The 18,004-nt window shown below is 35.3% G+C and overlaps 1 protein-coding gene across 1 annotated transcript in view; it reads left to right on the top strand.

Moving 5' to 3' along the window:
- The window catches only part of LOC140158435 (E3 ubiquitin-protein ligase NEDD4-like), a 66,116-nt gene that overhangs the window by 17,559 nt on the left and 30,553 nt on the right, over positions 1–18,004 (top strand). The window contains exons 5-8 of the mRNA XM_072181525.1: positions 6,668–6,721; positions 9,349–9,399; positions 13,735–13,790; positions 15,682–15,775. Of these exons, the coding sequence (XP_072037626.1) occupies positions 6,668–6,721; positions 9,349–9,399; positions 13,735–13,790; positions 15,682–15,775 (255 nt within the window). The remainder of the gene's footprint in view (positions 1–6,667; positions 6,722–9,348; positions 9,400–13,734; positions 13,791–15,681; positions 15,776–18,004) is intronic.

Here is an 18,004-nt window from a genome sequence, read left to right as displayed (position 1 = left end):
TATATTGTTTGTGTTCAGTACCCATCTTGCCTAGCATAATTTCTTACACCCAGACGGCCTTGTTGGTTTCAAGTAGGCTAAGTGCAATAAACAACATAAGTACTGTTTGCATGTACCAGATATAGACCCAAGGCATGGTTGGATGCTCAAGATACAAGTATATTGTAGGGGTTTATTTTGACAGTGTAGAAATGAAATGTTCACTTCCAAGAAAACTATGTGGGTGTTGATTGCTATTGCATAATATGTAATGCGGCTAAATGCGCTGTAACATGTATCATGTCAATGTCTTAATTTTTTCCTATTTCACGGTTATCAACCAGTACAGTGCGTTCTATAATTTGATCGACCAATGGAAACAAGTAGTTTTAAAATGCAAAGATAAAGCAACATTTAAGTACGAAAATATTGTGCAACAGAACAGACAAAAATTAATAAAAAAAGGAAAAGATTATTGATGTATTTTGTAGATTATTGCAAGATAAGGAATGATTTCATAAAATACACCTGGCTAACTCTCACTTCCTTCCTTCCGTCCCATCCTCACTCTTCCTATTTTTGAATTTGTTGCTCTCTCAGTCCCACATCCTCTGGTTCTTTCTTCCTCTTTTTTTTTCCATTCATTCACTTTTGCTCGTCTTCATTTGAATCTCTCATAGCTACAATAAATGACAGATATTCGAATATTCCTATAAGTAGCAGCCAATCAGAAAAGCAGTTAGAAAATATGCGGATTGTATTGATCAGGCTTCCCGTTAGTGTGCGTCATTGCATCCAGACGCGCATTTTACCATTTTGGACGCCAAGTTTCAGATGGCCGGTCGTATTTTGCGTCCATCTCACATGCATGTGGACGCAGACAAAACTTCGAAATTTAATCATTAATTGATGATAAAATTAAGAAATTCCATTCTTTTATATTTCTAAAATAATAAAAGCCCCAAAATTTAACCAACCTGCTAAGAATTGAAGTAAATTCTGCAATATTTGTAAATGCAACATCAGGAAATCTTGCACTTCTTGCATGCTTTCCGTAACCTGGTAACGTGGGTTTGATGGGGAAATCCCCCACTTGATGAAATTTGCTTTGTTTACTGGTGTGTGGGACTGACGATGTGCGGTTAATGTTTATTTAATTATTTATTACAACCTGACAATATTCAGAATTTAATGTTTTAAGTTTATTTTCTCATCAATAATCTACCTTTCCTTTATTAATATTATTGTTACGATGACTGAAAGCAATGAAAGCAAGACAAAATCAAAATGATAACTTTTTATTTATTTATTGTGGCAGCACGTGATTAGAAGTTTTAGCATCAACCACACGTTTTATCTAAGATGTGCGAAACTACGAAAATGTGTTAAAAATTGGCAGAGTTTGTGCATGTTTTTGCATATGTTTCTGACCACGTTTCGGACCAAAACTGACACAGAAATGAGAAAATTTATTATAGCGACTGGAGATGGAATATCATGGAAAATGAATCTTTATTTTATTTGAACGATCGATGTTTGATGAGGTGTTACGGGGGTACGTGTAGCAACAAGGGATTGCCGGCCGTTCTGATCATGGCATGCCACAGCGTTTCCTGGTATGATTGATCATGAATTTCAGATGGACGCATAAACATTTGTCTGGACGCAAGTTTTTGCAACCTTGTCAGCAAACTTGCGTCCATATGGACGCACATTTTTTAAGCCTTAACGGGAAGCCTGGTATTGATAGTATCTAATTGCACTCATACGTATGCACCGTGCTTTCGAACGTGTTTGCGTTGCATAGAGAAGATTCATTTTCCTTGGAGGTGGATGCATATATTTACTATCATTTTTAGTGAAAACTTGTGAAATTGGACAGTAACATAATGCACTTGCACTGACATGTTGATGCATCTAAATATGATTAGAGACACCAATGTCTCAGTACATTTGCATTATTTTTGCCCAATTTCTCTCTCAATAAGTACCGTAACCACTCGGGTATAAGCCCACCTTTGGCTATAAGCCCACCCCCTATGTCTCAAAACATTCTGGGAACAAGGGTGCACTCAGGTATAAGCCCAGTACTAAATTTTGGCCAAGTTCTTAAATCAAATCAATGCTTTGCTCTTATATTTAAGAACAAATATAAAAAATATCACTTGATAATTAACATTCAAGAAATTGACTTAGATGATAGAAATTACTGGTACATTGGGCATATACAAATGGGGATGATTGTTCTTATATTCAATTTCAAGCACTAGCCCTTCCCCGGTTATAAGCCCACCCCTATTTTTGAAGTGAAATCTGCCATCTAGGGGAGTGGGCTTATACCCGAGTGGTTATGGTAATACAGTTATTAATCTTGAATAGTGAATTTACAAGTCAGCAGATGATGTAACCCTAGTAGCAAGATATTGCTGTAGTGTAATTGATGCCACATATAAGTAGTCAACTTTCCTGAGAATTGTCTTTAAATATTTGACTAGTGATAAATTTGCCTCGGTACTAATGTGACTGTGATAATGTTACTTAAAAATACAGGCATCATTTGACAATTGATCAAGGCTGTATTGCAATAAATAAACATTCTGTCAAACCTCCATTAAACGCTTTTTTGTAAGCATAAAATGTGATGCGATCAAGCAAAACTCGGAAGTATTTTAATACTTGAAAATTTAAAAATTTACTTTAATACTTGAAAATTTAAAAATTTTCAGATTCTTATAGGATAGTAAAAAGCATTTACAAATCTGGATTTTGCAGAAAACCCCATTGAAATTGAACAATCAGTTCCAAAGATATGAGCAATCAAGGAGTTTCCAAAACAAAATGAAACAAAAGGAAATATTTCCTTTGTTTGGCTATATCTCAAATCAATATTTCCGAGTTCGACTGATTTTGCTTGATCGTGTATTTAGAAATATACTGTGAAATTAACAGAGAGATTAATCTGAATTAGTATAGTAATGTTGAAATACAAAAAGCGGGACAAAAAGCTGTTACCATCAGCAAGAATTCAATTCATTTACGATATTTGTTCCATTAACCGCCCATACCCCTATAAGTGCCCACCCAGCGACTTTACTACACACGATCCTCTATCATTATGTGCAGGATCCCTGCATGCAACTACTTGTGTATCAAACACAGAGCCATCAACACACAAAGTCCATATTCTGGGCCATTTTTTACATTATGTAATTATGTAAACAATATAAAAAATAAGCGCCCATTCAAAATTACTTTGTTAAGCACCCTGGGCGGTTAATGGAATGAATACGGTAATTAATATTACTAGCGGTCACCCGTCTTTCGCGGTTGGTAATTTTTGTATATTTTGTGTACATGTAAATGTTTTATTTAATGTGATTAATGTATGAGAGGAGATTATCATTTAGAACTTAGAAGTATAATATTTAGTACCTTTTCCATATAAATCAATGGCTTGAAATTAGATCATTGATCGAAGCAAGTCTTCTTGCCACCATATCATATCCCCGGGATCATATCCACCGTGAGAAGTCTTGCCCCTGATATTTAAGATTTTTATGCATTTGTTTCTACAGTACTTTTTAGCCCATTTTGGACAAATTTGTTGTACCTTTCAGCTAATTTTTTTATCATTTTCATCCAAGTTTGTCCCCCACCTTGAAATGTACCTTGCTGCCCCCGCCTCCTGCAAAAGTCCTGGCTACATCACTGAGCAGATGAACACAATTTTATTCACATCCCTCTTGGCCCCCTGTGGCCTGCTGGCTGATCTGATATTTTAGATTTCTATGCATTTGTTGTACTTTTTATTTGTTAGCCCATTTTGGATAAATTTGTCGTACTCTTTAGCCCATTTGTGGCAATCCCCCCATGAAATTTGCCTTGCCCCCCCTCTCTCTCTCTCTGAAAAAGTCCTGGCTACACCACTGTGCAGCTGAAACAATTTTATTCACATTTCCTTACACTCTATTTCATATAAAGTTACAACCCTGATTAATTTGTCCTTCAAAAGTTTCACTTACAAACTAATTCAATAAACAAACACTCTACTGTTGACTATAGGTTCTCCATAAAAACACAGAATACATGCTAATGTTGATAAATTAGTTGAATAAACAATAGATGTTAATTGAGTTTCTACTGTGTCATGTAATACTTGAGACTACAGGCATAATTCTACTGCTTATGTAATACTTGAGACTACAGGCATAATATCCTCACACCGATGACAGGATAGAAGGCCTAATTCAGGCTATGTCAACATTATTTAGCATGCAGGTGCTCTGCTAGTGGCTTTGAAACTAATTAAGATAATTTGACACCCTTAATGTAAACAAAAACAAAATTGGATGTTTTATTGGGGTGCGGACAACTTTACTCTACGCAAGCAAAAATCCGTTTTCGAAATAATGTAAAACATAGAAGTTTTAGCCTTACCAAGTCGCCAAACTCAGTAATTTATTATAGATGTATTGGGTGTTGAAAGTGATATGCTTAATTGACTTAAATGTGTGTATCTGGTGTGATATTCCTATGCTAAATGAACTGATTTAAAACTAATTTAAACTAAATTTTCAATAATTATTTGAACTTTACAATTGGCATACATATATAGAGTAATGCCCATATAAATTTGCGCATCATCCTATTACCTCTCCTTTCTCTACTTGTGTCTGTCTCCTCACCTTACAATACAATTTATTTCAATAAAAATAATTATTACAGTCTAAGAAAAATCAAGCAAATAAAGAAACAAACATAAAAGGATATCAAAAATTTGATCGAGAAATAAACGGTACGATCTAATTGACAACCTAGGTCACATTTTCTCTTTTATTATGAAACCGATTATCTGATTCTAGAATAAGTAACATATTAATTGCTTCATGAATTCATTCCCCAGTTGAGCGATATATTATTTTATGTGCGCCCACACACAGCCATAGATCATCATCTGACTGAGTTGACACACAGTAATCTCTCCCCTTTGCATTAATAGAGCGTGTTATCCTCACCACATCACTGCTGATGAAGACATACTTGATGACCCTAAGTGATATGATCTGCTTAACATACTAAAGGGTATACAGAGGGTTTTACCTAACCTGTTAGAATGGTATTGTTTTTCTATTGGTTCAAAAATTAAGAACTGTTGGGTAGTAACAGAGGGTTTTACCTAACCTGTTTAGAATGGTATTGTTTTTCTATTGGTTCCGAAAATTAAGAACTGTTGGGTTGTAAACATCTTGTTGAAGTCTGTAGGATATGTACAGATAGAACAAAGGGCGATTTCAAGTAATTTGTAAACCGCATCTTTTGAGGGAGAGTGTAGTGGTTAAGAGTATTTGTCTTTAGTGCATGAGGTCCCGGGTTGAATTCCCGGCGATAGGAATTTGCTGGGGTATTGACCTTTTACACAGTCATTTCAAAATGAGGTTCTGCTTGCAAAGAAACAAATATGCACTTTTTGCACATGTGTTTGCAGGGAGGACCTCGTTTTGAGTTTTGGTAGCAAGATGGCGTATCTGTGGAAAGGGTGAATTGGTGGCGATCTTTTCTTTTGGACAACCCAAGCTATATAAGTTTAAAATTAAAAATTTATCAAATTTAACTTTTGCATCGGGGTTAAACATGTTTTAGCTGAACAAACATGCCTTTTCTTTAAGAGAACAAGCTTTATTTTGTTCCAAAATCCATGTTTTTGTTGCAATTTTTTACGTAAAAAAGCTGAATGCAAAACTAGTGATACAAACTCCAGAAATTTTGCGTAGCATGAACACTTGATATACGCTTGTTTTGGCAGTGATTTACGTTCGCGTATCAAACATTTCCAAGCATGTTTGACAGGTTTTTTTACTGTGTGACGCAATTCTGCATTTATTCAAGATGTCAACTGTTTAAGCTTGATGCAAAAGTAAACCTTGATGTAAAAGTAATAATTTAGTCATATAGCGAAGGTGGTCTAAAGGAAAAGATCGCCAAATTGGTTTGGAAAAAGTCTGAATTTAATTGGAGATTAAATTCATACTTCTGCTCTCCCCATTCTCACACATAAAAATTATCTAAGGAGCTGTGCCAAAATTATGTGTACCCAAGGGTTGTGAATTCTCAAAATGGTCTGCAAAAATTTGCTTGCTCCCCTTTTGATGTGCCAAAATGTCTTTGCCTCCCCCTACCTTTACACATATATTGTCTAATCATGTGATGCAACCACAGCGTGCAGGACAGTTTGCATATATTTTAATGTTTTTCTATACCTGACAAAAAATCTGTGCCCAAATTACACGTGCCCCACTTTTTGGCCTGCCAAAAATATCCCCCCTACCACTCCAGGGTACACATAAAAAACAACACCCTAAGGTGACCGAACATGTCATTTGTGTTAACCTGTTTTTAGCAACATGGCTGTTGATTTTTTGTCTATCACAAACATATGAATCAGCTTTCCTGAATACAAATTGAGAACCATGTCAAGTGATAACACTCCAGGATAACACCTTCTACAGATTAATTCATGCTAATCCTCTCTGACTTTTATGCAGTGTACTTGTGGTATAGTATAAAACCAATTAATTAAAAACTTAGATCTCTCAGTGATCTCTCAATAAAAACACAAATTATTATGTACACACATATTATGAATTACTATCATTTATGATTTTTCTTTTTTTTTTTTCTTTTGTTGCAGGTAAACCCCAGAGATAATACATTATTATTAGAAGTCTTTGATGAAAATAGAGTGGTAAGTGAAATATGAAGAATGGCTGGGATACAGGAACAGCCCCGAAGTCTGTAGAGTCATTAGTCTAAAATAAGGTTTAGGGCATTTAGGATTAGGGTTATTGATAACGTTAGGGTTAGTGTTTGGGATATGATTAGGCTAGGGTTAGGATTAGGGCTTAGGTAATAGGTTAGGGTTAGGGTGAAGGTAGGGTGAGGGTCATAGGCATAGATCCCGGGGGATGGGGGGGGGGGTAACCCCCCAATATTTTGCCGGGGGGATGGTCCATACAATCATCCCCCCAATGTTGATGCCTGTATGTGGGTTTCTGACCAAATTTACCTCATTTGGCCATTTTAGCCCCCAAAGTGCATTTTTTTGCGCGCTTTGCGTGCATTTGTACCATAAACTTATTCTGTCGCCAAAAGGTGCTCGATTCACTATACTTCAAGAAATTTTTTCCAACTCCATCCCCCCAATGCAATGTCAAAAAGAAATCTACGCCACTGGTGAGGGCTAGGGTAAGGATTAGGGTTTATAATACGTTATTGGGTTTTCGAACTTATGATCCTTCAAATAATCGACCTGTAACCTTCTACGCTTCTGACTATGGCCCATTTCACAAAGACTAGTGATTTATGTGGTGAATCAATTGTATGACTGATAAGTCTGTGTAATGGGCCCCAGATTGCTACCCCATGTTGCAATTTCATAATCAATGATCAATGTATATAATTATAGTATATTTCCAGACTATAAGTATAAGCATAGCCCTCATTTATTAAGCTTTCCAGAAACTTTCAAGAGACAACGCTTCTTATATTATGAAAGTTAGCTGGACATTTTCCATGTTGTAATCAGGATACTGCTATAAATTTGAAAATATGTCAACGGTCGCACTATGTGTTTCAGACAGTTTTCCTGTGATGTTATTCAAATTATTGATCTTATTAGGCTATTCTAATTGTAATCCATATGTCCCCTATGGAGGACATTCACTGTGATCTCCCACACGGGGTGTAGATTTTTAATGGACCTCATTTTTCAGGTAACCTCATTTGAAACTCACACTCCCTGTGTGGGAGATTAAGGACATGTCTTCCATAGGGGACGTATGGATTTCAACTGGAATAGCCAGTTCCATGCTTTATGTGTTGAAAGGCCTCGGGTGAAAGGCATCCCCTAAATTGATGTAGGAATTACTACAGAATTATTGATTGACAGCTAAAATAGCAGATTGTTTGGTATATTGGAAGGCATAAGGAGACTATCATTTAATTTTTATTGTCATTTAATCATCATTAGTTCGACAAAACAGATCTTTAAAAGGACAGGTGGATAATTAAGGCATTGCACACCAGAAAAGCTAAAAAAAATAAAGAAAAGTATTTTAACTAAATTATCGAATCACATCCAATTATAGAATGACACCCAGTTGCATATATTAGGTACTAATCTTATGTTTTAACCTGTGCGCGAAGAGCAACACATATCATGCTAAGCTATATAGTGTGTGTCACAAGGCTGATAAAATGCAAATCAATATTCTATGCTCTGGGTTACAGTAGAAGAAGATTGGCTCCAATCATATCTGCAAGGGTTTACATGCTTGTTATTTAGACTAGGGTACTCACTCATTTAAGATCCAATGCGATATAAATGCTAATTTTGGAATGGTGGGTAGAATACGAACATCTTGTTTATCAACAAAGAAATAGTTACATAAAAAGAGGAAAGCGATTTTTTTATGGAATAGCGGTGTGCTTTAGTAGTAGTAGTACCCTGTAGGTGCTATTTGTAATTACTGACTCATTCAAGATCAGAGATGATAATGTTTATTTTTGAAATATATGTGACGCAATCAGGAAAATGAGTTGATTATTGCTAAAACTGATTTGAGATGATGCATATTAGATGATGATGTATCAAGAAAGTTCTGTTTGGTTAGATGTTCAGTGTACACTTTGTAAGTATGACAAGAGTAACAAATTGAAAACTGTTATTACTTGACAGGTGACTCCTTTTGCACTATCCTGTCACATAGTATAATCAGATTCATTTGCCCACTAACTTAAAGCAAAGTTATTGTGTTTACCTTGGAAACTTTAAACTCCAACATGTTTGTTTGTCACTTATGGCTGACATAATAACATGTTTGTGTACATTATGTGTGTAGTGTATTGAGCTGATGTGTGCTGATTTATCTCATGGATATGTGTGACAATTCAATATGGGAGATATAATTCTGAGTCCATACTCTGATGTCTAATGGGGTAATAATTAGGCCTATTGTTTGATCAGCTCGTAATCGGCGGGCCTTATAACATCGCGGATTAATATCAATATATTTTATTTCGAGAATTGTCTTGTGACATCTCGCAAGAAACATCACAAATGATTGATTTAAGTCCTATACTATTGTCTACTTTCTTTACAAAATATAGACTGGACAGACAGGTCAACTATGTCACTCTTAGTGTGGGTCTACTTTTCGGCGTAGTGGTAAAAGCCTAATAATTCCTGTCGATTACGAGGTGATCAAACTATATATGGATGACCACAATGATTTGACAAAACATTATTTTTAAACTTTGCTGACTATAACTATATTGCTTTGTAATCATTATAAATGTTTGTTTATTTTTCAGACAAGAGATGACTTCTTGGGTTTGGTTGAGATTCCTCTCGGAAACATTCCAGTAAGTTGTAAATATTAAAATTAAAACAAAAACACAAGCAAACAAATGAACAACATTAACAAGTGGGTACATTGTATTTTTCTATCAGGTTTTTATGTATTTTATACTTGCTTTAGAACACCAGCAGAAAATGTGTCAATTCACTCAATACCACTTTTAAAGCAAATTCTTGGTACTAATTTCACATATGTGACCCATTCTATCAAAATATATCTTTATTCTGAGAAATAATCATTGAAATCAAATGAAGCTTGAAAAATATAAAGAAAAACATCTGAAAAACAAATGCCAATTCACCTTCAAAACTAAGACCTTGGTTTTCAACAGCAAATTATCATTAAAAAGCTTATTTTTTTGTCTATTCCAAGTTATTAATAAATCCCACTTTCAATAAACTGACCTAGTTACAGATCAGTACCAAAAAAAAAAAAAAAAAAAGAAAAAAAACACCAAACAAACAGGTGTAGCTTTTAACATTTTTTTGGATAAATGAAATCATAAACCATAAAATTATCAATATTACAAAGCTTTATTTTATGGCACTGCTTAAAATCTGCTAATTGTCTGACGGATACACTTTCCCCACTAGGGATGTTGAGTTGTAAACAAAACCAGAACCAGATATGCAGCATGATTATGAATTATGTGTGACAGAGATGACTGTTTCAGGATTTGTTCACAGATTTCAGGAAGTTGGTCTGTGTAAAATGCATTTAAGCGGTCAGATTTCAAAATATTTTGAATATTTTACTATCGTGTACAATAATGGGATGAGTATGTAGGGATTAGATGCATTTTGACAATATGAAATGTACTTTAACTTAAAAATGTAAATATGATTCTTAGTAACCTTGACTGTACTGTAATTTTCCACATGAAAGAACATCCATCACAGATATTGGAACACATGAAATTATAGCAAAATATTTTTTACCTTCCCATAAAACCTTGGCATTTGACTTAGAAAAGGCTTTATGAAAGTAGATGAAACCAACAAAAACAAATATTACCACAATTCAAACCTCTTTGAAAACATGTTAGTCAGCAGTCAAATTATTGTGTAATATTATTTTGTGCAATAGGTTTTTGGTTTTTATGAAAATAGCTGTAACCACCACAACAATAACTACAAACAAGGACTAATATCCACACGTATTTACGCCTCGGGGCATAGTCATGGTTTTGAGATCACCTTGGGCCTATAATTTTAACCATGCCCCTCATAGCAGTCAATATTTGTATAATATTTACACTTACATTTTTTTATAGTGAAGCTTTTTATTTTTGTACAATATTTATTGTAGTGTGCATCTTACTTTAAAACTGGCAATCATAAGCAGATGTTTGCCAAAGCTTAGTCTACTTTAGTAGACCATTTTAATTTATCATTTCTCTAATCCCTCTGACCATGGAAAAGTCACCAATCCTGTTCTGATCCAACAGCTAGCTATCCATGATCTCTGGGCAGAGTGGTCACTGGGGATGTGTTGTGGTTTATGAATGGAATGATATGAATTGTTTATCAAAAAGGGAATTCAAAGCAGTCTAGTCATAGCTAGGCATAATTGAGTACAGACATTTTATGGCATGATGTATCCAAATCAAAGGTACAAGAAGGCCCATCTACAATAGCTGCCAGGTGTTATAGTTAGAGAATAAAGGTATTGTTTTTAGCCCTGAGTGCATCTATCGTCTCATATAACACGGGCGACATCATTATTTTAAGTAAAACAACGAGGCTTAATTTTACGCCAAAAATAATGATGTTGCCCGTGTTATATGAGACGATAGATGCACGACAGCGGCTAAAAACAATACCTTTATTCTCATTCTTAAAACACTTCAATTCAAATAAAAATATCATACAAATTTTAATCAAATTAAATCCTACATTTTGCAAGGAATTACCTAGGGCTTAAAATCGATCAGTCCCGTTGTTGCTGTGCGCCTCCGATTGGTCCAAATAGCGAGTACGCGTATCGCGTTGACGCACACGCGCTGTCCTGTGTGATATCGTGTCATATCACACGGGTAAAGCTGGGTAAGAACCAATAAGATTGCAGGAACATTCTCAAGTGTTTAAGAATTTTGATAATATAGAGTGCAGATATTGTCAAATGTCAATAGGGCAGCTATTACAGATGGTCAATTCAATGGCAACTTGTGCTACACTAAGGCCTATCTACAATAGCTGCCAGGTGTCATACATTTAGAGCAGGGGTCCGCAAATAGCGGCGCGCGCACCACTTGTGGCACGCCGTGGCTTCCTGAGTGGCGCGCGGCGCCGTTTAGATTTTAAAAAAAATTTTAATTAATTAAACAAATCAAATCAAACCCTTGAATCAAATTTCATCCATCAGGAATATCTCCAATATTCTAAATTTCAACATTAAACAATACGATTCCCATGTTATCCCTGTAAAGACAGGCTAAAATAGTACAAAATGCTGCACCAAATGGCGTCATTTGCACCTCAAATTTCAAAAAATCGATAGCTTCAGAGGGGGGACACCCTCCTCTCCCCTAAAGCACCGTGATGGCCGCTTTGCAGCCATTGAGTGGCACTTTGCAGTTTTGCTTTTATTTCTTGTGTGTCACTTCAACAAATCTATTTGAGGAAGCCTGATTTAGAGTATATATAATGCAGAATTGTCAAATGTCTATAGGGCAGCTATTATAGATATAACCTTCTTGCACCAATTCCAACTTTTGATGAATTGTACAATGTATGTTTAGAGATTATTTAGATAACCAACAGACCTAATTGACATTGCTGATCCTCAAGGTGTTTCCTATGAAGTTGATAGCAATGTTGTGTACAAAATTGTGAAGGCCTGCCAAGAATTCCAGGGGCCCTCACTTAAGGGCATTTGGCCCAAGGGCTCACTTTATTTTGAGGCCTGATAACCAACCTTGTTTTGTTTTTAGCAATGCTAATAATTTTTCAGTGAGTCAATATAACTGGAATTAATTTCAGAATAAATTAATTCCAAAAAATAGACACGTGCAACCATCAAGTTACCGAGAAATTTGAAATTAAAAAAATGAAGATATGACATCATAGTTATTTAATTGAAAATTAATCAACTGCACAGATCTGTATCATGCATTTCAAAATATGTGCATTAACCTATGTTTTCATAATCACACAAAAACACACATTTCACCAAAGGTGGCATTGTGACTTTCTTGCGCTCACCTGACAATATTTGAATAGAAAAACAACAACATGATGGATTCATTTGTTGATGTTTGTTGGCTTCTTTTCATATCGTAATATGTTGACTTGGTAATTGGGGTATTTTATCTGATATTAAAAATCAATGAGTGAGTGCAATATAGTCAGATGCGCCAATTTTGCAGAGTTTGAGTTTTGTATTGATTATGAAAATATAGTAAATGTCATGTGTACATTTAAAACCATCTAACAGGTCTTGAAAGCAACTAGTTAGTTTTTAATTAGAATTAAGATGTTGTATATCTGTCTTCAACTTTTCTTCTTTCTCACAAACTATGAATTGATTACCGAATGGAAGCTTTCATCCAGAACTTGGACGTCTTCAGCCCCAATATCTGATGCAATTTTCCTGCAAGAAAGTAAAATCAACAAGTGACATCACAATGGTTGATGCGACTTGCACAACTAGGTCCAAGTTCGTAATTCAATTTTTGGTTTAAGATATTTGTTTTTTTTATAATCAAAAAAGTTCATGGACATTTACTTGTTGCAAATTAAAACAAAACAACAAAAAACAAAACAAAACATTTCTCCCTTGTGCCCAAGCATTTTGGTTATTATCCCTGTTATTATCAGACTATTAAATTTAAGGCTTCTGTTAAAGACAAAAACATTCTGCAAAATAACCACGCAATGTTTGATACAACTATACTGCACTCACTCATCCTGCGATTCCATTATCTTAGCAACACAATATATGTTATTAGAAACCATATAATAGTAATGGATATTTAATGGCTCATTAGGCCAGTAGTTTCAAACGAGGACTGTAGTGAAAAGAGTGAAAATGGAGATTAAAGAAAAAGAGCACTAAATGCATTTACACAGCAGGCCTTAAGACGATATAAGGCACAAATAATACGAATATATGCAGGATGGTAAATTTTAAGTGAAGAGAGCCTATTAGCCTAGCAGGCATGACAGGGTGTAAGATAATGCATCACAAATAATAGTAAATATAATATGACTATCACAGAAAAAAATCAAAGTAATTAACGGTACATAATATTTAATTCCAGCTGCATTGATAGCAAGTAGCAAAAACAGTGAAATGCCTGAATATAATATTTATGGATTATTTTACCTTTGATTTTTAGGTGGAGAGAGAAAACACCTGGGACCACCATAAAGATTACATCCTACGGCCAAGAAGGTAATATACATGTCATATTTGAACTCATTCAAGAGCAAATATATTTTATTTTGTATTGAACAAAGCTTAGTTTGCTGTTTAGGTTAGAAATAGTGAATTTGGGAAGGAGCCATTAAAAAGTGGGATTAAATTTATTTATGGCATTATGGTTAGAAAACCTAGTATAAGGTTAGGGTACTTACCTTTGGTGTGTGAGGTCCTGGGTTCAATTCCTGGTTGTGGTAACTTTCCGGGGTATTGATTAATTAGCAACATCTGTACACTAAATTCAGACTTCCACCATAGACTTGGGTAGATGAAGAACAGAACACTGTTCTTCGTAGCGGAAGTTAAGCCGTCAGTCCCATGTACTGAGAGAGCCATACCATGTACATGTAGCTTACAGACAGTTTCAAAAAGGGTAGGGTTAGGGTATCAATCACTGACACTCCCCAATAAGCCCTAGTGCTATTTGGATATTCACAATCTATGTATAGATATGATCTGTGCAAGCCTAGAAATCTGACAGTGCACGCAAATCTATTTGGATTCTCGCAGGCATATTTTATGAGAATTTGTGAAAATTTAGGATTGTCGTGATTTACGTATCTACCTTTTGTTGCCTAAAACAAAACCAAAAATACTGCACTTTATCAGTCACCAAATCAAAATGGTGATTGGAAGTTTCACATCTTTTCTGTGAGGAATCTAGTTAAATTGCCCCTTCAATCAGTATCGTTGTTCATACGTTATTGTTAATGATCAAAGTTAATTAGATCATAATTCTCCAATTTGGGGTTCAATTGCTTCAAAAAGGAAGTAGATAAAAGTAGTCAAACCAGGAGTTAAACTCAGTGCTTCATGAGTACATATATTATATCTGAACTGTAAACTGTCTGCATTGTATGTTAATCCTAATCCATATGGATTGACCCTGTTTATATTTTGAGAATATATATTTTTTAAAGCGCAGTGTTTTATAGTGCGATACGCACAGGCACAACGCCTAGACGTTGATCCACAAGCCTCAGCACACTTTACAGGTTGTCGCTGACCACTACGGCCCCACATCATTCCATAAACATTTAACAACAATTCAGGGACTTTGCTGCTACAAAAGCGCACACCCTAGACATTCCACAAATAACCTTCGCAACCAGGATCAGCTCCCCGAGTTTCGTACGGGTTAGCAGTGAGTTCCTTGTCCAGGGGAATTTCAAGTTAACTCAAATTTTCACGAGAGCATACTAGGCACCGCCAGGGTTCGAACCCTCAACCTTTTTGTATGAATGGAGTCACAAATATGCGTCTGATTTGTAGACCAGCTGTGCCAAGACTTGTTGTAGATGTTAAGTGAACTGATTGTGATACTCGCCAAAACAGCAGTGCTACTCTGCTGTGATCTTAATGAAGTAGCACTAAATAAAAGCCCACATGTTATTTGCGATTGAGCCCATTAACTGACAATTTATACAGGTGCTTATGGAGAAGGTACAGATTTTGATGCATTTTAATTTATATCTGAGTCAAGTTGAGAGTATTCAGTAACGCCATGTTGGACTTCCGAGTGGCAGATTTGAATCGTACGCAATAACCTAATCCGGCGGGGTGTATACACATGAGTAGAAGGGTGAGTCGTCCGTATACTGACGACCCAGCCACGTTAACACACTCATTTGAATCTGCTACTGCAAAATCCAACATGACGTTACTCTCAACTTAAGATGAGACAAGACTATAGATTGCGTACCATTCTATAGGCAGCGGCAGCTGTGTGCAATTCATGCATCTGTTCATCTCACAAAAATTCAACATTGGATTTGAGTTCAATTTTAGATATGAACTTAGTAAACATTTATAAACAAGTCTTATTTTTTTAATTATATCATCTGATTTGCACATCATGTTACAGTACAAGGTCCCGAGTGCGAGGCTTCTTACGGATGACCCTTGCTTATCTTCAAGATGAACGAATTCCAGACACTGAACCCAGGCGAGAGGAAGAGGTAGGTTTCACATTTACAAATGAAAAGACTTATTGTCAATAAGATACAGAGAAAGGTTAGATAATCTGATTGTATTCCCTTTTTTTCCCTCTGATGATTGCACTTTGGGCAATTCAAGATGAGATATAAAATTGCCATTCTCAGGCACTTCAAGTATTCCAATGTCAAAGGTTGCAAATTAAAATGCAGAACTTATAAAATTTTGAAAATATATATAAATAAAATCTCATACAAAAGTATTTGTTCGTTGGACTTTGTAAGGATACAATACAATACAGATTTATACCATGCACATATCCACCCTGCAGGGTACTCTCAGAGTGTAAAGTATTTTTTTAATGACTTTTCAGAGTCACAAGCAAGCGGGTCAAAAGTTCAGTTTGGTACTCCTCTTGGGTCAGAAATAAACTATTCTGATTGTCACAAAAATTGCCTGAAATTTTTATCCTGTTGTAATGTAACTAACATATTTTGTTAGTCAGCACTAGACTGTATTTGTCTATATTCTCCTCTATTAGACTACTTGCTTATTGACATCACAGCTAAAAGGCTGGACCAAACTCTTCTATATGGGGCATTGTTATGCATGTTTTTGTTTTTCATATCAAAACTGCTGGAGCAATATAATTCAATATTTGGAAACATTGTTCTAATGGTAGGGCTCAATGTAAAAAAGAAAACAACAAATTATATACAAATCTGATCACCCACCTTGTCAATTGTGTGTGTTCTTATTTGCAACTTAGGGACACGTTGATAACCATCAACACGCTTTTCAGAGACTGCAGGTTAGACCATGAGAAATACTATTTATCTTTGTTTGCTGTATTCCTCTCAAAATTTGCATGTGATCACATCAATTTATACATAACTCATTAGTATTAGTAAGGTTTGACAATAACAACTGTACAGCGAGCCTTAACTACCTTAACTTCCTAGGCCAGCTGGACATTTCAACGTATTTGTTATTTTGATTGCTGTGTTTTGTCCGCGAACAATATGATGGCGTGATTATCTCTGTAAGTCTATAATGCCAGCCCAACCCTCAACACTTCACTGCATATATAATGTGTAATTTTTAAAAACTTTTCTATTATCGGACGCTACAACAATTTGGAACATGGAGGGAGAACCAGATAATTGGGTGTGTTATTGAAAGCATTACACTTGTTATATCATGTTATTATGTTGCCTGCCTGGCTATCTTGATATGCAGTTGATATCAGTGGCACTTTTGAGGAGTAAATAAACAAGTCATACATGTTTGTACCAGCAAGAATTTTATGAATTTCCATGCATATTTTTTGTTCAATTTCAAGAGCAGTTGCACATATTTTATAGCTGGTGATGTGTAATATGATCAGTCACATTTAAATAATAGGATCAGGCATGAGAATTTTCAGGCTTTTGCCTGAATTTACGCATTTTTTTCAGCCTGTTTTGGGCCCGGCCATTCTCATGCCTGTAAGTTGTTTCTAATGTTTTAAATAACTATTTGCATGCTGCAGGACATGTAAATCAAATGGGGTTGGTTTTTGTGATTTGTTTTTCTCAGATTTTCCCCCATTTCATAATTTATCATGAAGTAATTTAAAATAAGCTGTTTATTTTAGTGTGTTTTGCATGAACTCAAAGTTTTCTGTGTATGCACAATATAATAAAGTATGTAGTGAAGCACCTTTTGGTATTTGATAAGGATTCTGAACAAGCACAAACATGCCTATTCCTATGTGTAAAACAGAACAAATTAAAATATTGCTTTGTATTAATGTGCAACAATATTGTTTGTAGAAAATTCTCAAAAGATAATGCATGAATTGCCATGTGCAACCCTGAGCAGCAGTCAGTTATAAAAAGTTATGAGCATGTGTTTGAATTCCTTTTTGAAAAAATCTAGCTTGAATTCAAATTGCTTAAAAAACAGTACCATAACAGATCACTACAATATTAAATGTGTACAGAGTCATCGCTCAAAATTTTCCATTGACTCAAGTCTTTTTGTTTAACTTGATTATTAATTAATTGACACAACTATGAAATAACTCTGATTTTCACCATAATATTTTGTTGTCTTAAAAGGTTGCCCTAAGTGTGGGCTGTTCTGAAGAAAAAAAAGTTCTCATCCCAAATGAGGTCATTAGGTCACAAGACCACCCAGGTGTAAAGTGGGACATGTGGTTCAATTTTGATTTAAGAGTGTAAGCAATCTGATGTAGCAACTGAGTTTGT

Source organism: Amphiura filiformis, chromosome 8, assembly GCF_039555335.1.
Source record: "Amphiura filiformis chromosome 8, Afil_fr2py, whole genome shotgun sequence".
Lineage (NCBI taxonomy): Eukaryota > Metazoa > Echinodermata > Ophiuroidea > Amphilepidida > Amphiuridae > Amphiura > Amphiura filiformis.
The sequence above is the reverse complement of the archived record's forward strand: the minus strand, read 5'-3'. Positions and strand labels throughout refer to the sequence as shown.